Raw genomic sequence first — 24188 nt, 5'->3', positions numbered from 1 at the left:
TGAAACCTTAAAAGAATAAATAAGGTAACTCCAGCTGAACAGTAGAAGGCATCAGAAAGACATAAGCAGACAGGGAGGTGCACATGCTAGCCTAACTCCATTTCAAAGCTTCACCTTCTAAACAACACTGAAAAGTGAAGTTACTACTTTTATGAACTGAAATTCTTACATGGGTTTTGGATCACACCCTTTGTGGCAGGGGGACCCCCTATGTCTCTTCCAGTGCTACAATCATGAAATGTGGAGGATTATAGTGAGGCTGAAATGAGCGCCTGGTACACAGACTTGCAACTGACATCGCCTCAATGCAACCCATTAATTCTGGCAATAAAAAATAACAAAAGGCAGGAGTGGCAGCAGCTGGGCAGTGCAGCTTCATGAAGGCACTGGCATGCTCCCTGTCCCCACCAAGCTGCCCAGGAGATGGATGTTGGCTGAACCTACTCCTGGCACAAGTGGAAATGAAGATTTAAAAAGGCAGCCAGGAAGGGTAAGTTGTGGACCATAAAATGCAAATAAAAAGGAAGAGAGGGTGTGGGCGATGTGGCGTGGCAGCTAAAGCCACTCCCTGGAATGCCAGCCAGCATCCCATAGAGACGCCAGTTCTGAGTTCCAGCTGCTCCATTTCTGATACAGCTCCCTAATGGCCTGAGAAAGCAGCAAAAAAGGGTCCAAGGTGTTGGACCCCTGCACCAATGTGGGAGATCCGGAGGAAGCTCCTGGTTCCAGGCTTCAGTCTGGCTCAGACCTGGATGTTGCAGCCATTTGGGGAATGAACCAGAGACTAGAAGATGTCTCTCTCTCTCCCCGTAACTCTGCCTTTTGAAGAAATAAAATATATTAAAAAAAAAAAAAAAAAAAAAAAAAAAAAAAAAAAAAAAGAGGAGGAGGAGGAAGACAGGAGAAAAGGGCAAACAGGTCTGGGGTGGCTAACCAAGAAACCAGAGGATCTGCCTGCAGGAAAGGGACAAACTGAAGATGAAGCCAGTGCAGCCTCTGATGACACAGAGGAGAAAGCAGCCATGACGATTACTGCCATGCGCCAGGTCTTCTCGGGGGTCCCAGTCTCCCTTCTGGAACAATCCAGAGGAATATGTGTATTAATTATTTTTTAAGTGCAAGCTTTTCAGTAGCTCTACAACTCTTTAAGGAGGGTAGCCCTCCTCATCCATTTTTTAAGTGTAAGTATTTTTAAGAGGTAAATCATTTGAGTTATTTTTCTTTTCGTACAACCAGAAAATAGTGAGATATTGAATTATGAGAGGCTTTGACCATCGTGGGTATCAGCTGAACATCCCACAGGTCAGGGGTGTTTTTTTTTTTTTTTTTTTTTTTTTTTTTTTGACAGGCAGAGTGGACAGTGAGAGAGAGAGACAGAAAGGTCTTCCTTTTGCCGTTGGTTCACCCTCCAATGGCCGCTGCTGCCGGCGTGCTGCGGCCGGCGCATCACGCTGATCTGGAGCCAGAAGCTAGGTGTTTCTCCTGGTCTCCCACGCGGGTGCACGGCCCAAGCACTTGGGCCATCCTCCACTGCACTCCCTGGCCACAGCAGAGAGCTGGCCTGGAAGAGGGGCAACCGGGACAGAATCCGGCGCCCCGACCGGGACTAGAACCTGGTATGCCGGCACCGCAAGGCAGAGGATTAGCCTATTGAGCCACGGCGCCGGCCAGGGGTGGTTTTTATACCCTACAACACAATGTATACTAGATAGCAGTCTAGAGTCATGGAAGTGCATTTAATCTGTCTTGAGTATTTTCAGTTGCTTCTACTCTCATGTTATTTAGAAGAGCTGTTTCTTAAAAGAAAACTACTCCTTGTCCCTTTGTCAGAATTATGTGCACTCTGGTTGTGACAGTCCAGGTCTCTTAATAATTTTGCTAATGTGAAAGATGGAAAATTCGAGGGTGTTATGTATGTGATATTAAATTGTAAATTTAATTGTGGAACTTTTATAACATCTTTTTTTCTTTAAAGATTTGTTTATTTATTTGAAAGTCAGAGTTACACAGAAAGAGGAGAGAAAGAGAGGGAGGTCTTCCACCTGCTGCTTTACACAATGTCTGGAGATGAACTGATCCAAAACCAGGAGCCAGGAGCTTCCTCTGAGTCTTCCCATGCGGGTGCAGGGACCCAAGGACATGGGCCATCCTCTACTGCTTTCCCAGGCCACAGCAGAGAGCTGGATCAGAAGTGGAGCAGCTGGGACTTGAACAGACATCCACATGGGATGCTGGCACCACAGACAGCGGCTTTACCCGCTGCGCCACAGCACCAGGCCCCATTTATAACATCTTATAGCTGACTTATTTGGAAGTCGGAGTTACACAAAGAAGGAGAGGTAGAGAGAGAGGTCTTCCATCTGTTGGTTCACTACCCAGATGGCCGAAACAGCCAGAGCTGCGCCAATCTGAAGCCAGGAGCCAGGAGATTCCTCCGGGTCTCCCATGCGGGTGCCGGAGCCCAATGACTTGGGCCGTCTTCTACTGCTTTCCCATGCTGCAGCAGAGAGCTGGATGAGAAGTAGAGCAGCCGGGACTTGAACGGGCACCCATATGGGATGCCAGCACTGCAGGCGGCGGCAGCTTTACCTGCTATGCCACAGCGCCTGCCCCCTTGATATCCTCTCAAGAGCTGCCTCCTTGGTCACCACTGTGGCGCAGGTTAATCCTCTCCCTGCGATGCCAGAATCCCATATGGAGGCCAGGTTCTAGTCCTGACTGCTCCACATCTGATCCAGCTCTTTGCTATGGTCTGGGAAAGCAAAGGAAGACGGCCCAAGTCCTTGGGTCTCGCAACCATGTGGGAGACCCAGAAGAAGCTCCTGGCTCCTGGCTTCAGATCAGCTCAGCTTTGGCCGTTGTGGCCATTTGGGTAGTGAACCGGTGGATGGAAGACCTTTCTCTCTGTCTCTCCCTCTCATTGTCTGTAACTCTCTCAAATAAATAAAATGTTAAAAAACAAAAAATCCAGGGCTGCCTCAAAATTTGAATCCAGAAGGTCACTAGAGTAAGTTTAAAAAACACACAGCTTTTTAGATTTTCTGTACACATGGTAAGAATTGTGTACAGGAGCCAGCACTGTGCTGTAGCAGGCTAATCTGTTGCCTGCAACACTGGCAACCAATATGGGCAATGGTTCGAGTACCAGCTACTCCACTTCTGATCTACCTCTCTGCTAACATGACCAGGAAAGCAGCAGAGGACAGCCCAAGGCCCTGGGCCCCTGCACCCTTGAGGGAAACCTAGAAGAAGCTTCTGTCTCCTGGCTTTGGTCTGGCCCAGCCCCCCAGCCATGCCATTGCAGCCATTTGGGGAGTGAAGCAATGAATTGAGTTGTGCTTGCTCTAACTCTGCCTTTCAAATAAAATAATCCGTTTTTTAAAAACTGTGTATAAACTGAAATGTGTACTGACTCTCAACACTAATAAAATATCAGCTGTCAATGAAAAAAAGATTTCTTCTAGCTACTAGATCCAATTACTTAAAACAAAATTCTCCACATATAAATTATGCAAGGGATTAGTCAAAATGCATTTATTGGGGCGGGTGCTGTGGTGCCATAAGTTAAGCCACAGCATGCAGCACTGGCATGCAATATGCACTGGTTTGAATCCTGGCTGTTCCACTTCTGATCCAGTTCCCTGCAATTGCTCCTGGGAAAGCAGCCAAGGATGGCCCAAGTGCTTCGGCCCCTGCACCCACATGGGAGACCCAGAAGCAGCTCCTGGTTCATGGCTCCTGTCTGGCACAGCCTGTCATTGTGGCCATTTGGGGAGTGAACCAGTGGATGGAAGACCTCTGTTTCTCCTCTAACTTTGTCTTTCAAATGAATAATAACCAAAATGCATTTATTAAAGAGTGACAATTCCATGGTGTTAGAACAGTGGTATTACAATCACACATCTGCTAGGTATGTTGGGATTGTTCTTACAGAAATCAGCAAGTGACAATAAATGGGAAAGAAGGATTGATGTCTAGATATTACAGTAGGTTTTGTATTATAAATCCAGGGCAGGCACTGTAGTGCAGGTCACGCTCCCCTTGGGACACCAGCATACCACATCAGAGTGCCTGGTGTGAGTCCCTACTACTCCATTCCTGATCCAGTTTCCTGCTAATGCACACCCTGGGAGCCAGCAGGTGATAACTTACCTACTCGGGTTCCTGCCACCCACATGGGAGACCTGGAAGTCCTAGCTCCCAGCTTTGCCTGGCCCAGCCCTGGTTGTTGTAGGCGTTTGCAGAGTGAGACAGCAAATGGATGATGTGTCACACTTTCAAATAACTAGAACTTTAAACGCACACATGCTCACGCGTACACACACACACACACACAAAGCCAGAATGGTATCTGGGGGCCGGTGCTGTGGTGTAACAGGTAAAGCCATTGCCTGCTGTGCCAGCATCATGTATGGGCACAGGTTCAGGTCCCGGCTACTCTACCTCTGATCCAGCTCTCTACTATGGCCTGGGAAAGCAGCACAAGATGGCCCAAGTACTTAGGCCCCTGCACCTGTGTGGGAGACCCAAAGAAGCTCCTGGCTCCTGATCGGCACAGCTCTAGCCGTTGTGGCCACACGGAGAGTGAACCAGTAGATGAAAGACCTCTCTTTCTCTCTGCCTCTGCCTCTCTGTAACTCTTTCAAATAAACAAATCTTAAAAAAAAAAAAAAAAAAAAGGAGGAGGAGGAGGAGGTGGTGGTGGTGGTATCTGTATATCCAATGGCATAGCTTCCCAGAAATCCAGTCCTTAACATAAATTTCACAGTTTTTGTCTTCCCAAACACCTAAGTCTCTACCTCACCCCACTGCTGTACAATCTAGAAGGGGCCAGCAAAGTAGCACTGCCCCTGACCTGTTGCCCACAGCAGACACTGCAGGTAACCACAGGGAAACCTGGCTGAGGCTGGCAGTGTTTCTCTCTGAGGAGTCCAGATACAGCGTCAGCACCTCTAAGCAAGGCAGCAACCTCCCAATGACCCCAAGATATTCTGGTGTGAAAATACACATTTTCTAAGTAGGAGGGAAAAAAAACAAGTAATAAGAGTCTTAAGTAATTTCTCTGGAATTTCATTTACAGTGGTAGTAGCAGACAATGAAAACACATTTCCTACTTACTAAATTGGAACACTACTTTCCCCCACCTCTCATTATTATACATCACCTCATAATCTCATGGAAAACAAAAAGGACAGTCGTGGTCCAAATGCATATAGCAAGTCATAATCAGCTTACTTTAGTCCGTTACAATGGTGTCGATTCTATTTAACACATTTTATGTTAGAGGCATGTGCTACAACTCAGAAACCTTGCCAACAAATTAAGGATCCCAGTTAAGAGTGTTTCAGACATACTTGCTGGTACATGGCTGTTGTACCTGAGCGAGTACAGAGGAGCACCACACACTGATAAAATGTGATGGTCCTTTACTGCTGGCAGTGCAGAGTGGGCTCATGCCCCAAAGAACTCTCGACCCCAAAGCAACAGGGTTTATAAAGGCAAAACCCACAAAATTGGGAGGAGAATACATGGTTGCTAGAATTGAGGGGAATACATGGTTATCGGGGTCAAGCTAACCTAAAGCCTATGTGAAACTAATATCAATTATAATCTTGACAATACCAGTTACAATCTTAACAATTTCAATTATAATCTTGACATTAATCCAGGTATTGGCCTAAATCATATGTAGGACATAGACAAATTACAATCGACTCTTTAATCCAGGGTCAGCCTGTTTTTAAGCTTGAGCAATCATACTAGGGGGTTTCCATGCTTTGCAAAGCGTGATGCAGGTTGCCAAGTGTGATGTAGTGGACTGCTATTATCTGAGTGTTTTAGATCATAGTTTCAGACCAGAGTCTCATGGTGCGGAGGTATTTCCTCAACAAAGAGTCTCAAGTGCTCTAAAATGGAGTCCCTACTGTCCAGGTGTTGTTTCATGTATACTCTTCCAATGGGAAGCTTCGCAGTCATATATTAGATACCAAAGAAAAACACAAGGTAGACTCGGGTGTCTCCTTTGACGCTGCTCATGCTTAATGAACTCACGCAGTGAAAAACACACTTGCTTGGTAAAGGTGAAGGAACAATGCTTGAAGACAACAGACTGTGCAAATACAAATGTGGAGTTTAGGAAGCCAATTTTAGGGGGGAAAAAGTCCTCTACATGAAGTACAGAAATTAATTAAGAAGCTGGGGCCGGCGCTGTGGCATAGCAGGTAAAGCTGCTGCCTGCAGTGCCGGCATCCCATTTGGGCACCGGTTCGAGTCCTGGCTGCTCCACTTCCAATCCAGCTCTCCGCTGTGGCCTGGGAAAGCAGTGAAAGATGGCCCAAGTCCTTGGGCCCCTGCACTCACATGGAAGACCTGGAACAATCTCCTGGCTCCTGGCTTCAGATCGGCGCAGCTCTGGCCGTTGCGGCCAACTTGGGGAGTGAACCATCGGCTGGAAGACAGCTCTCTCTCCCTCTCTCTCTCTCTCTCTGCCTCTCCTTGTCTCTCTGTGTAGCTCTTTCTAATAAATAAATAAATCTTAAAAAAAGAAAAGAAACTAAGAAGCTTATTTCAAGGCCAAGTGAACCAGAAGAAGTCAGTTCACTTAAGCATATAGACACTCTCCCACCTGTTACAACCAGCTGACTACTCAAAAAAGCTACAAGCATAGTAGGCATAGCAAAATGTCTGAAATTAGAGTGGTAGGCATAAGAGTGAGCCTGCTCCAAATGCAGTCCAGTTTTCCTACAACTAAAATCTGATTTGCAAAGCACGACCCCAATGAGAACTTTGTGGTCAAATAAACGAGGTTCACAAGTGAATGGATGCCTTTTACCCACAGCTTCTACGACATGTGGCCCCTAAGAGAAGGTTACTGCCACTCCTTGTCTCTGTGGTTTTCCTCTACATATTTTCAAATTTAAACATATCACAAACAGGAAAACGTCTGTGACAGCAAGCTACAGAGTGCTCCTTCAACAAAGCTGGTAATATTTGAGCTGCCAGACTTCTTAGAATAGCTTCACAACTTTGATTTACCCAAGAGTATTAATACTATTGTCTTGTTTCAGCCATTGCATGTTTATATTTTAAGAAATAACATGACACATTTGAATGCCACTTTAATCATCAAAATAATCTCACATATGCATCACTTCATCTTGACAACTCCAAACAGGTAGGCAGATGAAGCAACTGGAGTAAGACAAGGACCCATGAGTTGCCCAATTTCACCAGAAGAAGCAAGAAACCAGCAAGAGCTGCCACGTGGCTGACATCGCCAAGCCTTTTCTCATCCTGCTGATTTCAGTACTTTCTTCGTTACTACATTTTGTTCTCCTTACATTTCACAAAATGTTAAAGCTATGCTAACCCTGGGAATTTTAGAATGTTTCAGCATCTACACATTACAGAACACAGCATGCCTAAGGACATGGCAATTGCACTTTAGTATTTTACTTACTTGAATGAAATAGCAGCTGTCTTCACCCTGAAAACTAAGGAAGAGAGCAGAGGAATCAACTCAATCTTGCTGTTGACAACAGGGTTATTAGGCTCACCTTGAGTGTGGCAAAATACACGTGACACAATTTAACCATTTGCAGAGATACAGTTCTGTGGTATCAAGTACAGTCACACTGTAGTATACTCATCACCATTCATCTCTAGAAATTTTTCTTCTTCTCCATATAAAACCTTGTTTTCATTAAACACTCATTCGCCATTGCCCCCTCACTCCAGGGTTCTGCTTTCCCGCTCTATGAATTTGGCTTCTTTGGGAAGCTCAGGAGCAGACTTGTACAATGTCTGCCCTTTGGTGTCTAGCTTAGTTCACTTGGTCTACCTTCGAAGTCCATCCATGCTGTAGCAGTCTCTGAATTTCACTCCTTTTAAAGACGGAGTATTGCACTGTATGCACATTCCACATGTGATCAGTCCATTTATCTATCCACCCATGGACACAGGTTGTCTCTACCACTTGACTACTGCGAGTAACGCTGCTATGGACACAAGTAAATAGCTACCTATTTGAGATATTCACTTCTTTGGGGTATATTCCCACAAGTGGAATTTTGTCATCAGATGGTACATCTATGTTACTTCCATTTTCCCCAGTACCACACACCGACCACACACTCATGGTGTTTTCATTAAGGCAGGGTTGCAACTCCACGCTCTTGCTCCTTGGTCCCTTCTATCCCTCAGCTGGAACACCTGACACGGAAGAACTGCAAGCTCCCGGGGCTGCTGCTCACAGAACAGGACACAACACAGCTCCAAGTGCAGGGACTCTGCAAATGCGAATCCAGGCGTCAGGGCTGGGCACAAACAAAGCCGAAGGAGTTGTTATAAAACCAGTACTGGGGAAAACAGGAAGATCAGGGAAGGTGCTGAAAGCCTCAGCAAGGCCAACGATTGCACAACACATCACTCGCTGAAGCACTTTTTCCACCTGCTGAAACACTAAAAATCGGGAGTGTTTCAGGATCCACCAATCCCAGAACTTTCCCTTCTTGGAAAGTTCTTCCAGGGTTTCTGTCAGAAATTCCACTTCTGCTTGAGAAAAACTCCAAGGAATTTCAGGAGTGCTGCGGTTAACAGCCAAGCAGGCAGAGCCACCCTTGCAATAAGCAGCCATAAACATAGCCCACTTCATGGCTTAGAGGAACTGCGGGTGCACGAGGGCACGTGAAGGTACTGGCCGCCTGTAGAGCAGTCAGTGGGCAGGGAAAGCACCTCCACAGCTCCTTGGATTACTACAGGGCACAGCTCCTCTCTGGGTGGAGAAGTAAAGAGAGGTTGCAAAGACTGCAAACAATGAGGGAATAGACACAGGGGTCTTCTGAGGACCCTCTCTCCCCAGGGACAGCCCCCTTCCAGGTCCCTGTTTCTCATTCTGTCCTGGCGGAGGACTTGGTAACGTAACTGGTCCAGGTCCAAGTCATTCAGTAGATGGCACTGCCTGTGTGGTTCCCGTCCAGGGCCTTTTTGTCCCTATGCTGAGGAGGTTCTAATACGCCCTGACCTCTCTGAGTCCATGCACACTGGCCATGGCACTGGTTCCTACAGAGTCAGCCATGCACTGAATGGTGAAGTTCTCAGACACAGACCTGAGCCCAGAAAGGGGCAGCAGGTCCCCGCTTAGGCTTGGAAGCTAACACACGTTACTGGCAAGGGTCTCGCAGGGGACTGTGATCCGACTCACGACAGTCACGTACTCTGAGTCTTGTCTGCTATCATTCCACGTGCACAGTGAGTCCTAAGCGGTCTGGAAGGAAGGAGGACTGGCAGAGGGGATGTGGGACCCCATGGCAGAACCCCACCTCCCACCCGCAGCCTGCCACCTGGAAGAGGATGCCGGTTGAAGACGCGTCCCGCTTCTTAGTCTTGCATGCAAACGTGACACCGGCTTCGTTATTTATAGCTGCATGTCCCTGAAATCAGTTTGTGCCACATATTATTGCAGGGTGGTCCTTTTTATTTGATAGAAATAATTTACATTTCATTTTTGTGAAAAGGTGAGCACAACTTCAATAGCATGGACACTCAACACTTGTTTTCTGCTCAGACTAGATCTATATATCCTGAAGGACACGTGACATGTTGCTCTCCGTTCCTTACAAAGATGCAATTTCATTCATGCAACATCATCCATACTGTCCAACACGCAGGATGCTTTTCCTCCCTGCTGAACCGGTCAGGTTACCTTTCACTTCTAAACACCAGAAATGCTAATTCGTGTGAGTCCTTGGTTACCACCAGTCTCCTCCAGGCTCCAACACCCAAAGGTCGGAAGTTGGCTCAGCAACAGCATTCTTCATGCTACTGTGCTGCCTACTGTGTGTTTCAGCCTCACACAGAACAAGGCGCAGGAGCTGGAGGTCACGGTCTCCACCTGCTAGGGGACGACCACGCAGGCACACAGCCCCGGCCACCTGTTCCACATGTCTCCTTGTCCGTCTTTCTTTCCTCTCTTCTGGGGAACCAGGCGGCTCCTCGGACGGAAGGCGGCAAGATGGCTGCCATCCTTCAGTTATCACAGTACTGTACCTTTAGAATGGACAGCATCAGCACTGTGATAACTGAGCCAGGGCAGCCCGTCAGTCACCAGGTGGGGCAGCAGCATCCTTTTGGGGCGGGTGCAGGACTCCCTCCAAAGGCTGCCCTTCTGGCTGGAGACGGGAGGAGTCGGAGCCCAGCAAGTGGCGAGGCTGAAACATCAAAAGGCCCAGGTGAATTTCCTTAGAATGAAAGACGGAACACACGAGTGACACATATCAGTGAGGAGGGACAGCTGCGCCACGAGGCTTTTGCTCCGTAAGAGATCACACACACAGCGAGCATCCCACTCCGTCTCCCTCTGCCCATCGCTGCTTACTGAAGAACTACTATGTTCCAAGATCACCTTGAGACGTTCAGGAAATGATGTGTGTCCTCCATGGACTCACAAACCCGGCGAGGATACTTCCCAGCTGTCTGACGGGCCCCATTTTCTATGTGCTTTCTCATTTGGCTTTCCTAAGAACTCTACGGGGCTGGTGATGAATTATTCATCAAAAAAGGATTCTGGAATAGGTTCACTATCAGTTCCCCCAATTTATAACTAGGAAAAGAAAAAAACTTAAGAGAGGGTAAGTGACTTATCTGAGCTCCTATAGTCAAGCTATGGTGAACTCAGACCCAAATCCAGGTCGCAGGAATGAGCCGAGCACTTCCTCCCCCACCCCCATCCTGGCTACCAAACTCCATCAAATGGGTATTCAGTTTACACAAACAGAATGATTTCTGAAAATACCCTCTTTTTGCTTGAGATATTTAGGTTTCTTCAGTAACTCAGACATGGAGCAGAAACTCGTTGGGTTTTTACGCTCCAAGAAGACACCGACATCAGCAAAAAGATCCTCACTGCTCCTGCTGACTACTAAAAATGTACTCAGCTGGGTGACACTGATGGTGAGTAAGTGTCTGGCACACCTGTGGGATTTTTTCACTATAGCTAATGTCAACTCCACAGCTACAGTGGTACAAGAATCACTGACAACCCTGAAAGCCTGTTTGAAAAAAAAAATCAAAAAGGACACATCACTTTCTCCAAAATTATCTATATGTTTAAGATGTATCCTGAAGTCATTCTGGGGATGATTCTTTAAATAAAAGGTATAAAAAAAAAACTGTGAAATTGGCATTCCTGCATCAGAATATCAGCTTATTAAAATCGTGAATCACTTGGGTTTTTTTCCACATCAGCCATATGAGTGAAACTTGACAGATATTTTTGAGAAATAATTATGTTTTCAATTAGGCACTTGCTCAATTTCAAAGACTCATTATATGCAGATTAGATATTAGCACTATACTTCAAATAAGTCACACAGATGAATCAATTCTTTAGATCAGCAGAAGTCAAAAAATTAAGAGTACAGGAATCTGGCTCAAGCATTAACTTTAGGTACCAATAAACTGACCTTACCTTCAGAAAAGTAATATTCAACGAGATAATCCACCTACATGCCAATTCAAAACATAGTCTAAAGTGCAAAAATACCTAACAGTGAAGAACGTCATTACCGAGGTCTCAGCCAACTGATGTAATACAGACTTGAAACACGAGAGGGCAACGAAGATTTAAAAAAAAAATCACAGTTGGCTCCCATAACCTAAGGTTCCTGGAAATAGTTGCGTATTTACACCCAAATTATAAACATCTGTTAGACGAACAAAGACATTGCGATGATTCTAGAATAAAAATTCAGGTAGCTGATCCTTCCAAAGGGATGAAAAGATTCCCACTCAACACTGCCCAACTACAGATTCCGTCAGCTTGAGGAAAGAGAAACATTTAGTCTGAAATACTGCAGGCTGGATAAGCATAAGGACAAATAAATAGCCTTGACTTAGGAGCAGTTACTGAACTGTTATTCACATACTCTGAGTATGGGTGCAATTGGCTGTGTCTACATGAAGAATAATAAGGCAAATTTAATGTCTGTCATGTAGCACAAAGGCAAAATTCACTGTATTAGCATCAACAAAAACCACATACCCACTAAACATTTTGGCATACTTAAGTAAAGTATATTTCTTTTTCAATATATTTTTCTCTCATTTCCTTTTTTTCTATCTAAATCAGAAAAAAAGCCAAGCATAATAAAAAGCTAAGTGTCATCATTTTGTGAAATAACTTACATTAATATTCTCAGACCAATCTTAAAGCAGTTTCAAAGAAAAACAGATTCTAAGAATGGTATTATATAAACAAATGCTTCCAAAGTGTTTTGTTTCTTCTTAGCAATTACTCTTTATAGATGTGCATTTGAAAAAACAATCTGAATCAGAAGTATTTCTTTTTTGATACACTTTTCTTGTAAGGATTAGTTTTAACTTAAAACCAAGTGGCTGCAGATACTTATGCTACAGTAAGAAAGTATACTACAGAGGGGCCAGCGCTGTGGCGTAGCAGGTAAAGCCACTGCCTGCAGCGCCAGCATCCCGTATGGGCAGCGGTTGAGTCCTGGTTGAGCTGCTCCTCTTCTGATCCAGCTCTCTGCTATAGCCTGGAAAAGCAGTGGAAGATGGCCCAAATCCTTGGGTCCCTGCATTGGCGTGGGAGACCTGGAGGAAGCTCCTGGCTCCTGGCTTCAGACAGGTGCAGCTCCAGCCGTTGCAGCCAACTGGGGAATGAACCAGTGGATGGAAGACTCACTCACTCTCTCTGCCTTTAGGTCTTTCTCTGTGTAACTCTTTTAAATAAATAAATATTTAAAAAAAAAAAAAAAGGGAAGTATACAGAATTTTAAGGAAGGAAGAAAGAATGATGATATAAAATGCTTCCTCCAGAGATCAGAATGATTTTAAGCTCAGTGCTTCTGTTAAAAATGAAAACAAACAAACAAACAAACAAACAAACAAAACAGGGGCTGGTGTTGTGGCATAGCAGGTAAAACCACTGCATGCAATGCCAGCAACCTTTACAGGCAGGCACTGGTTCAAATCCCAGCTGTTCCACTTTCGATCCAGCTTCCTGCTACGGCCTGGGAAAGCAACAGATGATAGCCCAAGTCCATGGGCCCGAGTACCCACAAGGGAACCAAGAACAAGCTCCTGGCTCCTTGCTTTGGAACAGCCCAGCTTTGGCCGCTGCAGCCAACTGGGGAGTGAACCAGCGGATGGAAGATCTGTCTCTGTCCCTCCCTCTCCTTCTGTAACTCTGCCTTTCAAGTAAACTTAAATAAATCTTTTTTAAGAAATGAAAGACAACGATTTCTTCATGATGCTTGCATCAAATGTAATCCCAAAGTTCAGGTACTTGTAGAACACTAGCAGAACAAAGAATCTGCTTTTAAATAAAGTAGGATACAAAGGTTCATACAAAAACCATGTCATATGTCATATTTCTCTGATCTACAAACTGCAAATGAAAATACTGAGTCTAAATCTTTAACTTCAATGTCTGATTATATATTATTGGGAAGGAGCATGAAACAAGTGGCTAGCAATGCAAAACATTCAAAAATATTTCTAAACTGCAGTTTAGTTTAACTTAGTCCATGGGGCTTTTAAATAAAGTGACTTTCCCCCCAGCTTAAAAACCACAATCTTAGGCCAGCGCCGTGGCTCACTTGGCTAATCCTCCACCTGCGGTGCTGGCACTCCGGATTCTAGTCCCGGTTGGGGTGCTGGTTCTGTCCCAGTTGCTCTTCTTCCAGTCCAGTTCTCTGATGTGGCCTGGGAGGACAGTGGAGGATGGCCCAAGTGCTTGGGTCCCTGTACCTGCATGGGAGACCAGGAGGAAGCACCTGGCTCCTGGCTTTGGATCAGCACAGCGCGCCAGCCATAGCGGCCATTTAGGGGGTGAACCAACGGAAGGAAGACCTTTCTCTCTAACTCTGCCTGTCAAAAATAATAATAATAATAATAATCTTAGACATTATAAAATATGCAAATCTGACCACACTGTGATGTCATTAAAAATGTACTGTAGGGACCAGCACTCTGGCTTAACAGGTAAAGTCGCCCCTTGTAGTGCCAGCATCTCATATGGTGCCAGTTCAAGTCCGGATTCTCCACTTCCGATCCAGCTCTCTGCTGTGGCCTAGGAAAGCAGTAGAAGATGGCCCAAGCCCTTAGGCGTCTACACCCATGTGGGAGACCCGGAAGAAGCTCCAGGCTCCTGGCTTCGGATCGGCCCAGCTCCATCCAGCATTGCAGCCATCAGATGGAAGACCCTTCTCTCTCTCTGCCTCTACCTCTCTCTAACTGTGCCTTTCAAATAAAATAAATAAATCTTTAAAGATAAGTAAGTAAAAAATAAAAATGTACTCTAAGCAAAGGATGTTCAAATGTCAACTGAAGGATACAGAATGTGTACTTGCATATTATTGCAAAGCTTTGCTGAGTTCTAAAAATTTCTTTCAAAAAAATGTATTTATCTATTTGAAAGGCTGAGTTAGGGAAAGAGAGAGAGAGATCTTCCACCCACTGACTCAGTCCTCAACCGGCTGCAACAGCCAGGGCTCGGCCAGGCCAAAGCCAGGAGCCAGGAACTCCATCCAGGTCTCCCACAACCCAAAGCACTTGGGTCGTCTTCCGCTGTTTTTCCTAGGTGCATTAACAGGAAACAGGATCAGAAGAGGAGTGGTCAGGACTCTTGTGGGATGCCGGCATCACAGTACCAGCCACTTGTTGGGTAGTCAACTGACTGTCTACCCACTCTTTAATTTGTAAAATGTATTTATTTGAAAGCTAGAAAGACACAGAGGGATCTTCCATACTTCGATTCACTGGCTGGGCCAGGCCAAAGCCAGAAGACAGGAATTCAATGTGGGTCTCTCACTTAGATGGTAGAGACCCAAGTACTTGGGCCATCCTGCTGCCTCCCAAGGAGCACATTTGCAGGAAGCAGAAGAGCTGGAACTCAAGCCAGGCACTCTGATTAGGCTGTGGGCACCGAAAGCAGTACCTTAACCGCTGGGCCAGACACCCGCTCTGACTGCCCTTTTTAGGGAGAAAGAAACTGGTTAAAAAAGTAAGAAAACATCAGTGACCACTGCCCAGTCCTGCATTCTCAAAGAACAGCATTCCCCGGGAGTTAACAAGGGTGTGACTGCTCTACCTGCTTCCAACAGTAGAGCAACAGGCTCACGCTGCAGGAGCTTAGCAATAAGGAGGGAGAAAATCTACCAGGGCACTTCCAAAAGTTTGTGGAAAATGGAATTAAAAGACGTTTCTTTGGGTGCAAAAAATGCTTTTGAAATCATATAGTTTTTCATAATACACGTCTTTCATGAACTTTCTGAACATTCCTGGAATGCATGGATCTCAAAAAATGTTTGCACCCAAAAAAACTTGTCTTTGAATCGCACTTTTCTACAAACTCTGGGCAGTACCCTTGTATCTTAGAAGACACGTGCATGGAAATGCAGGGAGCTACTGATTTCTCCCTTATACTAACCAAGGAGTTCAGTCCAAAAAGCTCCAGGTTTACAAATAAAGGGGTCAATCCATATTTTCTACAGGCCTTTCCCCTTCCAATTCGCCCTGGGCACAGGTTTTTAGTCCAACTGTCAACTCCTCCATTACTTTGCTCTCTCGGTTTTCCTCTACATTGCCTTTTCCTCCAGGTTTCAGACTTTATAGTTTGCTCACAAGTCAGTTTTACTCTGAGTTCACCTATGAATCGTATCATTTTAGAATAGCTAGTCCAAATTAATCAGGTAACTTCAAAATGACCTACCCCTGACTACCCATCCCCAGAAAAACCCTGCCGGTCTCCAGTTGGCCTCTGCTTTTCTCATTACTGCAGCGCTGCAGTAATGGGTCTCAGATTTTCAAATTCCCTTAAAGGACTGCTTGGGGGGAGGGGGTGCCGAGAGCAAAGATGTGCACTGACCTGCAATTCTAGAGCTTTGGGCTGTTCCAAGACCCACAGGCACACCCTCTAAGCTTATGCCCACCTCTCTGAAATGAACAAACGCAGCCCTGGTGGCACAGCGCTCGCTAAGAGCTGCACAGTACATCTTGGCACCGTTTGTTAGTTTATTTGCTCAAGTCCAGGGAGTGCTTCCTAAATGCAGAAACTTTTCTTCACATCCCTGCACAACACTTTCCAGTCATTTCCACAACATGCAAACAAATAGTTGATGAATGAATGAACCTCTTCATTTCTCAGAGACCTTCTCAACAGGTTATTGACAAAAGCGTATGTTTCACCCCAGCCTGTTAGATCCTTACATCCCTTTTTTAGAGTCTGTCATCTACAAAAACAGACAGTATTAAATGGCCCCCAAATCCCCTCCAATACAAAACCAAACCCCACAAGCAGCATACTCTCGATTCATGTCAGCACTGTGCTGTTTTTGGAGGAAAGGAGTCAGCAACCTTGTGGACCCAATTACCACCAGTAGAGACCAGTGAGTGGCAGAAAGCAGACGAGGAAAAGAGAGAAGACAAATGGAGGTGAATAATGGACAAGTGAAACCACCAAAAATGCCACCAGGTGTCACAACTGTTACTGTGCTACGCATTGTTTTCTGGTACATTTTGGCATCTTCAGGAGCCTTTCACAAAAGCAGGTACAGCCAGAGGTGTAGGCATCCAAATTTTCCTGGGACACCCCTGCTAGCCCCTTCCGGTAGCCTGGATGTTTTTACTGACTTCTGTGGGTAGGGCATGGATCCTACACAGAATTCCCCAGAGCAGGTGCTAGGAGACCGCACTCTGTCCCAGGAATACTGTGATAATCCTGGGCTGCCCACAGCTGTACATGAAACATGGCATTGGAAAGTGAACCCCAGTCACCTCTTCTGAAATTAATGCAGGGCCAAGGAGTGATATTGTAGGCCAGAGCTGTAGGACAGACATGGAATGCAAATGACATTTGTAATTTTAAATTCCCTACTTTTGAAAATAAACGGACAGGGGCCGGTGCCGTGGGACAGTAAGTTAATCCTCCGCCTGCAGTACCAGCATCCCATATAGGCACTGGTTCTAGTCCCGGCTGCTCCTCTTCCAACCCAGCTCTCTGCTGTGGCCTGGGAAAGCAGTAGATGATGGCCTAAGTGCTTGGGCACCTGCACCCACACGGGAGACCAGGAAGAAGCACCTGGCTCCTGGCTTCAGATCAGCGCAGCTCCAGCTGTTGTGGCCATTTGGGGAGTGAACCAGCAGATGGAAGACCTTTTTCTCTGTCTCTCTCTCTCACTTTCCGTAACTCTACCTCTCAAATAAATAGAATCTCTAAAAAAAAAAAAAAAAAAAAGAAAAAAGAAACAGGGGCTGGTGCCATGGTGGAATGCCACCTGCAGTGTCGGCATCTCATGTGGGCACTGGTTTTGAGTCCCAGCTGCTCCACTTCCGATCCAGCTCTGCTATGGCCTGGGAAAGCAGTAGAAGATGGCCCAAGTCCTTGGGCCCCTGCACCCACATGGGAGACCCGAAGAAGCTCCTGGCTTCAGATTGGCCGTTGCAGCCATCTAGGAAGTGAACCAGCAGATGGAAGATCTCTGTCTCTGCCTCTCTGAAACTTTGCCTTTCAAATAAATAAATAAATAAATAATTTTTTTTAAAAAATAAATGGATGAAATTACCTTTAACAATATTTATATTTAGCTCAATATATCTAAAACATCAGACCACATAATCCACATAAAACTTTTTAATAAGTTACTTTTTCCCTTGTACTAAGGCTTTAAAACCTGAAACGTACTTCACACTTAACATATCCCAACTCCAACACTAGATTTTCACTGCAAATACTTAATCTGTGTTTAGATTTCACAAAATTTACAGTTTACAAAGCAGATGCATATGCTCCAGTAGGTTTCCAATAACAGAACTCAGTATCAACTTTAAAAATTTAGCAAAATCCAAACCTTAGCTCATTTCCCTAGCCAGACGTCCTGTGATTGTTAATGACATGTGGCTAGTGGCTACCATACTACTGCACCCACAGACAGTCCTGTCTGTCACCTGGATTCTGTTAATCCTGAACCAGAGTAAAACACGTTACCCTACCAAGCGCTCAGAGTATGCCAAGTATTTTCACTCCCGCTTCTAATGTGTTAATACTGCAGGGGTGACCCTTAACTAAGCAGCCCTTCCCAAGTACTACGTAACTTTTAGCTCAGAGAGAAAGGCACATCCCAATTCAGGGACAGATGGAGATATCAACATTCAAAGAGCTGGAGTTAATTTCCAAGGTAAAGATGGAACATTCTGACACCCATCCTTCTCTGCCCAGGATATTAGTCACCCGGAAAAGTTACCATCGTTGTTGAAGAGCAGCGTCTCTCCACTGACACACTCAGCACCTGTCACTGCACCTCCGCTTCTCTGCCTCCCTCCTAGCTACCCAACCACCTTCTCCAGCCTCAGCCCAGGCTGCAGAGCACATTCCAGGAGACTCCTCTTGCACGCATTCTGCGAAGTGCCTGTTAGCATTGCCACACTGAAGCATCTGAATACTGCAATAAATGAACCTCGAGCCATTCTATTAACCAGTCATCGGTCCACGTACCCACGTCTGCTTTGAGGAAGGCTTTTCTGCAGCAAACGGCAGAAAAGGAGCCAGTGGCAAACACAACAGCTTTCTCTTCCTTCTCACCGCCTATGTCAAAGTTCCCCGTGTTCCTCCCGCAGCTGACTTAAAAGTTGATCTTTGAAAGGAGCTGGATTCCTAAGGTAGTTCTATTTTGAGCCTTCTTCCTGTTCTGAAGCTAAAGTTGGAAGGGCTTGGGCGGTGATGTCATGGAAGACAGACCATGGGCTTTCACAGAAGGGTCTTCTCTGGCAAGTCTGGGGACACAGATGGGGGAAACCGAGCATGGCCCCTTCTCATCTGCTCTCCCTCCTTCCCTGTAGGATCCCAGCTAGTTAACAGCCAGCACAGAAAACAAGTTCCAATCAGCCAGCAAGCACTTTCCTATTTTACCGGCTAAACAGCTCACACATGGAAAGACTGGAAAGAAGGGAGATGCCCCACTCTAGGGGAGAAGGTGACACCCTAGCCCCCAGCAACTATCCTAGGGCCAGGGTCAAAGAGGGTGGGAGAGCCCACTGCTAAGAATGAGATGATACACCCAGGAGGCTTGAAGAGGGAGCCGGTGTAGGGGTATTCGCCCCTTCTCTTCTCCATTTCCTCCTCCGTTTGGGAACCCTTGGGGTTGGGTGTGCCTTCTGCTCCGGAGGCCTGGAGAACCAAGAGGGGTCAGGGTGGGGCCGTGGAAAACAAGCTGCTCAGGCCTGGCTCCGGGCTAAGCTCAAGAGGAGAAGAAAACGGGCTGTGGCAGGGCAGAAGGCAGCCTGGAAAGCCCAAGGGAGATTTCCAAACAACGGCGCCCCGGCCCGGGACGGTCACCGCACTGCTCTCCGCCGCTGGTCGGCGGGGACAGGTCCAGGGCTATGGGGAAACCCCAACACATCTGCAGGGCACAACTTGCCGGGGTGGGTGGGTGCGGGGGGACGGCCGTGCCCACCGCCGCCAGCAGGTGAAAGCAGCACTTTGGGGCCAATTCCGGGGTGCTGCCGCGAGCGCCGGCGAGCGGGGATTCCCTGGGTGTCCGCCTCACCTCTATTCCGGAGCGCGACGGAGCAGAGGTGCGGTCTTTCTCCAGGAGGGTGGCAGCTGGCGCGCAGGCAGCGAAGCGCAGGAGAGGCTTCCTCGCCCGGGAAGGCAGGGAGAAGCCCAGGGGTCAGCTCCGGCCAGGAGCCGCTGGGCTCCTCCAAGTCCCCTCCCCCTACTTGAAAACCGACCTGGCCCAGCATAAATTACAGCAGCGCAACCCGCACCCGCCCCCCCCCACCCCGCCTCCCCAATAACGTTTCTAATAAAAGACACTGCCTCCCCCTGCCTACAGAAAACCGCGAGCTCCGCGTGATGGAAATAAACAGGTGAGCCCAGCGAGAAGCGGGAAAAGGACTGGGAACCCGAGAATACGGAGTGGGGGGGAAGGCGTTCCCGAGCGGGCAGGGAAATCGAGGCTTCCCCGCCCTCCCACCACACTCCCTCTCTCGGCCCGGGAAAATCTGCGTGGCAGGGTGCGAGCTAAAAATGCCAGCCCTACTGCGCCCCTCGCCGCCCCGCGCCTACTCGCCCTCCTACCCAGGGCTCCAGCGGCCCGGCCTCGTGGCGGTGCCCAGTCCCGGGGCGCCGAGCGGGAATCGCCCTCACCCCTGGCCGCTGCCGCCGCCGCCGCCGAGGGGACTCCGGTCTTTCTCCTCCCTCCCCGCCTCCTCCTCTTCTTCCTCCTCCTCCGCCGCCGCCGCCGCCGCCTCCTCGCAGACTCCTCCCGCCGGATCCTTCATGTAAACAACGTCCAGGCTCTATTTACAGTCGCCGCCGGACGGCGAGGGACCCACGCCAGCACCCTGGCCCAGGCGGGGGTGGGGAAAAGCGAGTGCGCAACATTTACACACGGCCGCCCCGCCCCTGCGCGCCGCCGCCGCCCCTCGGGGGGCTCCCCGTGCCCTGGGCCGGGACCGGGGGCCCTGACACTACAGCGCGGGCCCCAGGAAACCGCGGGAATGCCCAGGGGCGCGGCCGCCCCTCAGGAAAAATACCACAACCCAACAACAACAGCAAGCCCAGCCCGGGGGCACCCACGCCGGCCGCCCGGGCCCCGCCACCCCCGCGCCCCCTGCCTACCCGGAGCTGGCGAGCTGCGAGCGGTCCTCGACGCGGCTACAGGCGGGCGCCCAGCCCCGCCGCCCGGCCGGCCCCCGCCCCCCGCGCGCGCGCGCGCGCCGAGTGGCCGAGCCCCGCGGCTGCGTGTGCGTGTGCGTGTGCGCGCCCGGCCTCGCCGGCACCTCTCTCTGCGCCCCGGCAGCTGCCCGCGGCCCCGGGCCGCCTCCCGCGCGCAGCGGCCAGCGCTCCTTGGCGGCGCATGGGCGCGCACACGGATGCCGCTAGAGGAGCCTCGAGCCCCGCGCGGCCGCACGCCTCCCGCCTCCGCGGGCGCAGGGCTCCGCGCGTGGCCCGCCACCCCCGCGCCTGGCTGGCCGGCCCCACACCCACCTGCGCCCCTGGGGGGGTCCCGGGCCCCCCTTCCTTTGTTCTTGCCGCGATTTGCATGAGGATTATCTAATGACGCAGCAAGGCTCGCCACAACGTGACCGTCGCCATTTTTCTGTTTTTATTCTATCTGCCATGTGATAGATTGAGGGGGGTTGGGGGATTGGAAAAGGGAGAGAGAGAGACAGGATTAAAAAAAAAAAAAAAAAAAAAACTTCCGGGTCTCATGACCGGGAAGGGAGAAAAACAAAAGGGAGACGAGACCCAACTCCAGGGGAAGGGTGTGCGCGCGCGCATGTGCGCGCCCCCTGCCCTCTTCGCCGCGGGCGGCGGGGAGGCACCAGCATCCTCCCGCGCTAGCGAGTCCCTGGTCGGGGTAGCTCCTGGTCCCACCCTCCCTCCAAGGGGTCTCCTGCCCCGGCCCACATTCGCCCCCCAAGCCCGAGGAAGCTGTCAGCCTGGCCCCTTTCTCCGGCTGCCTCCGGTGGCCCGTCCGCCCCGCAGCTCGCCCTCAGGCTCCCGGCGGCTGTGGCGCTGCGGGTTGGGGAGCCAAGAAGTGGCACTATGGCCGGGAAGGGGAATGACAGCCTTGAAAGGCCACCGTGTTTCCCAAGTTTTAAAACAGTTTGCCCGACGAAGTTGTTTATGACAACCGCATGGCAACTCCGGGGGCAGCGTCCAGGGTCGCTTTGAGTCCTGCTTCTCCTGCTACTCGCTCTTCCCAAGGCGGGACCCGTGCTTAGGTGGAGCTCGGTGGCGATGGTTTTGTCGGGGGCGGACCGCTCATCGTGGATTGATTGATTTGGGGGAGAAACCTTAAACAATTGTGGTTCAGGGTTAGGGGGCGGTGGCTTCAGACCGCTGCTTGGAGCCGGGTGGATTCACCAAGAACCCACCTTGGGAGGGCGCGGCGGACTCCCAAGTTCGCGGTGCCTGGGGAAGAAAAATCCCAAAATATTTGCGAATGCAGCCGGCCACGTTTTCCAGGGGGAAAGGCAGAATTCTGCGCTCTTTTGGATTCGTGGTGTTTCCTTTGGGCACTTTCACTTTTGTTTCTCCTTAGGTTTCCGTTCTGTTTGGGGTTTTTGTGTTTGTTTTCGCCCACGTGTCAGAATTCAGAGCCGAAAGGGACGCCGGCGTCGGCTCGTGCCTCAGCTTCCCGGCGAGGAAGCGAGGCCTGAGCCGCGGTGGAGACTGCTCCGTCACACATTTCCTTAGCGCCGGGCTGGGACGGAGCCCCGCTCACCTGACATGAGGGGTTGCGGGGTACGGTGGGGGGGATGGGGCGGTGCCGACACAGAGGGCGACTTGCTGAGCGTGCGGGGCAGGAATTCCGCTTTGTACCGTTCCCGTCCCGGCGGTTAAAGATGGAGAGCGCTCAGGAGGCCAGGCCCGTCCCGGCACTGGTGTGGCATTGCTTGCCTTGCTAACACCCCCTTACTTGAGTGTTGACTGAATTCACCTTGGGCTTCACCTTTCCCTGGGAGAGTGAGTCGTTTCTCACGGAGCTACGTGGACCATCGCGCCGTGTGGCTTGTGTGGATGGCTTCTTGGAGACTCACAGAGTTGACCACCACCCCTGTGTGTGCCCGCTGTGTCCTTTTTCTAACTATTCCGTGGTGCCTACGAACGGTAGCGGTGTTGCCTTCTGCACTGGGTAGTCTGGAGAGCGAGGGCCATACCATATTCATTTTCTGTGGCCCGGATTTAGCATGCCTGGCAATGAATAAAGCCCTGAAGAGGCTCTGTTCCCTGATGCCATCCTAGCCAGCTCCGAGAAATTCCTCGCGTGTTTCCAGTGAAGGTAGAACACTGAAGGTGCTTGTTGAGCCCTACATCTTTGCAGGTCATTTTTGGCAGCTTCCTTTAGTTACAGAGCCAGGCATAACATATTTTGCTTAATTTTTTTTTAACCAACTGCTCCCCCCTCCTTTTTTTTTTTAAACCATATTTAGTTTCTTGTCTGTAAATTCTTTCTAATTCGTATAAATAAGTTAATTATGCCAACCCTTGCCTTTTGGGAGTTGCTTTTGCTTGCACAGACTCTGAAAGTTTGGTGAAGTTTAAGTTGTAATTTAACCCTGCTGGAAGCAAATCATCATGGTTAATGAGCTCTCCGGATTGTTCCTGGGATCCAGGGAAATGGGTGGGGAGGCTGGCAGGGAGCAAGCTAAAGAGGGCTGCTGGGAAAGATGTCAGCATGAGTACGAAAAGTGCACAACTACAACTTTAAGACTAGAGAGTAACTGATGTAGTACTTCGCGGCTCAAAAGAGGGTCCAGATTGTTACAAATGAGTTCATTTACACCTGGACTGGCAAGGTTCTAGTTTATAGTTTGTTTTTTTGTTTTTTGAAAGGCAGGGTTACAGAGAGGGAGAGACAGAAAGAGAAACAAATCTTCCATCCACTAGTTCACTCCCCAAATGGCCACAAGGGAAGCCAAAAGCCGAAAGCTTCTTGGAGTTCTCCAATGTGGGTGCAGGGGCCCAAGCAATTGGACCATCTTCCTCTGCTCTCCCAGGTACAACCTCAGAAAGCTGGATTGGAAGTGGAGCAGCTGGGACTCAAACCGGTGCCTCAATGATGAACCAAATTTCTTGGTTTTTTTTTTTTTTTTTTTTTTTTTAGCCAACTGCATGTATTCTTTGGCATGGGGTAGATGAAGTTGGTGTGACTGATACTAACATCAAAAGCACCTGTGTTTATGCCAGATAACAACAGTGTTAATAATTAAGTATAATAATGTAAACTTCCAGCAAGTTGGAAATGGAGCCTAATTTTTATTTATATAGTCAGTTGTTCCCATACATACAAAGCTGAATGAAGAGAAAAAGATCATAGCTCAAAAGATATGGGAGATACTTCCACTCACATGCACTCACACATCATTTTAAAGAAGATCAAATATGACTCCTCTGGAGTATTACCATAGCTGCTGATTGAAAACAGGTTTTGTGGGTACCCCTGACCATCTGCCATCTTTCTTTCCTTTTAAAAAATATCTATTTATGTATTTGAAAGGCAGATTTACAGAGAGGCATAGGCAGAGAGAGAGAGAGAGAGAGAGGTCTTCCATTGACTGGTTCACTCCCCAGATGGCCTCAGTGGTCGGAGCTGCGCCGATCCGAAGCCAGGAACTTCTTCCGAGTCTCCCTCATGGGTACAGGGGCCCAAAGACCTGGG

At 48.6% G+C, this 24188-nt stretch overlaps 2 protein-coding genes and 1 non-coding gene across 3 annotated transcripts in view; 1 reads left to right on the top strand and 2 right to left on the bottom strand.

Moving 5' to 3' along the window:
* Positions 1-9454: 9454 nt before the first annotated feature.
* LOC108177718 (translation initiation factor IF-2) lies at positions 9455-22525 on the bottom strand. Its single transcript, XM_070076789.1, has 6 exons — positions 22517-22525; positions 21717-21819; positions 20639-21073; positions 20096-20292; positions 19563-19649; positions 9455-10208 (listed from the first exon to the last, which is right to left on the bottom strand). Exons 1-6 carry the CDS (start codon positions 22523-22525, stop codon positions 10098-10100), a joined length of 942 nt encoding a protein of 313 aa, XP_069932890.1. The 3' UTR covers positions 9455-10097.
* On the bottom strand, positions 10025-10083 carry MIR101-1 (microRNA mir-101-1). Its single transcript, NR_162502.1, has one exon. It is a non-coding gene; the product is annotated as a microRNA mir-101-1 (primary transcript).
* The window catches only part of AK4 (adenylate kinase 4), a 152464-nt gene continuing 148127 nt past the window's right edge, over positions 19852-24188 (top strand). The window contains exon 1 of the mRNA XM_070078355.1: positions 19852-19884. The gene's annotated coding sequence lies outside the window, so the exon portion shown is untranslated. The remainder of the gene's footprint in view (positions 19885-24188) is intronic.

This window comes from Oryctolagus cuniculus, chromosome 7 (assembly GCF_964237555.1).
Source record: "Oryctolagus cuniculus chromosome 7, mOryCun1.1, whole genome shotgun sequence".
Taxonomy (NCBI): domain Eukaryota; kingdom Metazoa; phylum Chordata; class Mammalia; order Lagomorpha; family Leporidae; genus Oryctolagus; species Oryctolagus cuniculus.
The sequence above is the reverse complement of the archived record's forward strand: the minus strand, read 5'-3'. Positions and strand labels throughout refer to the sequence as shown.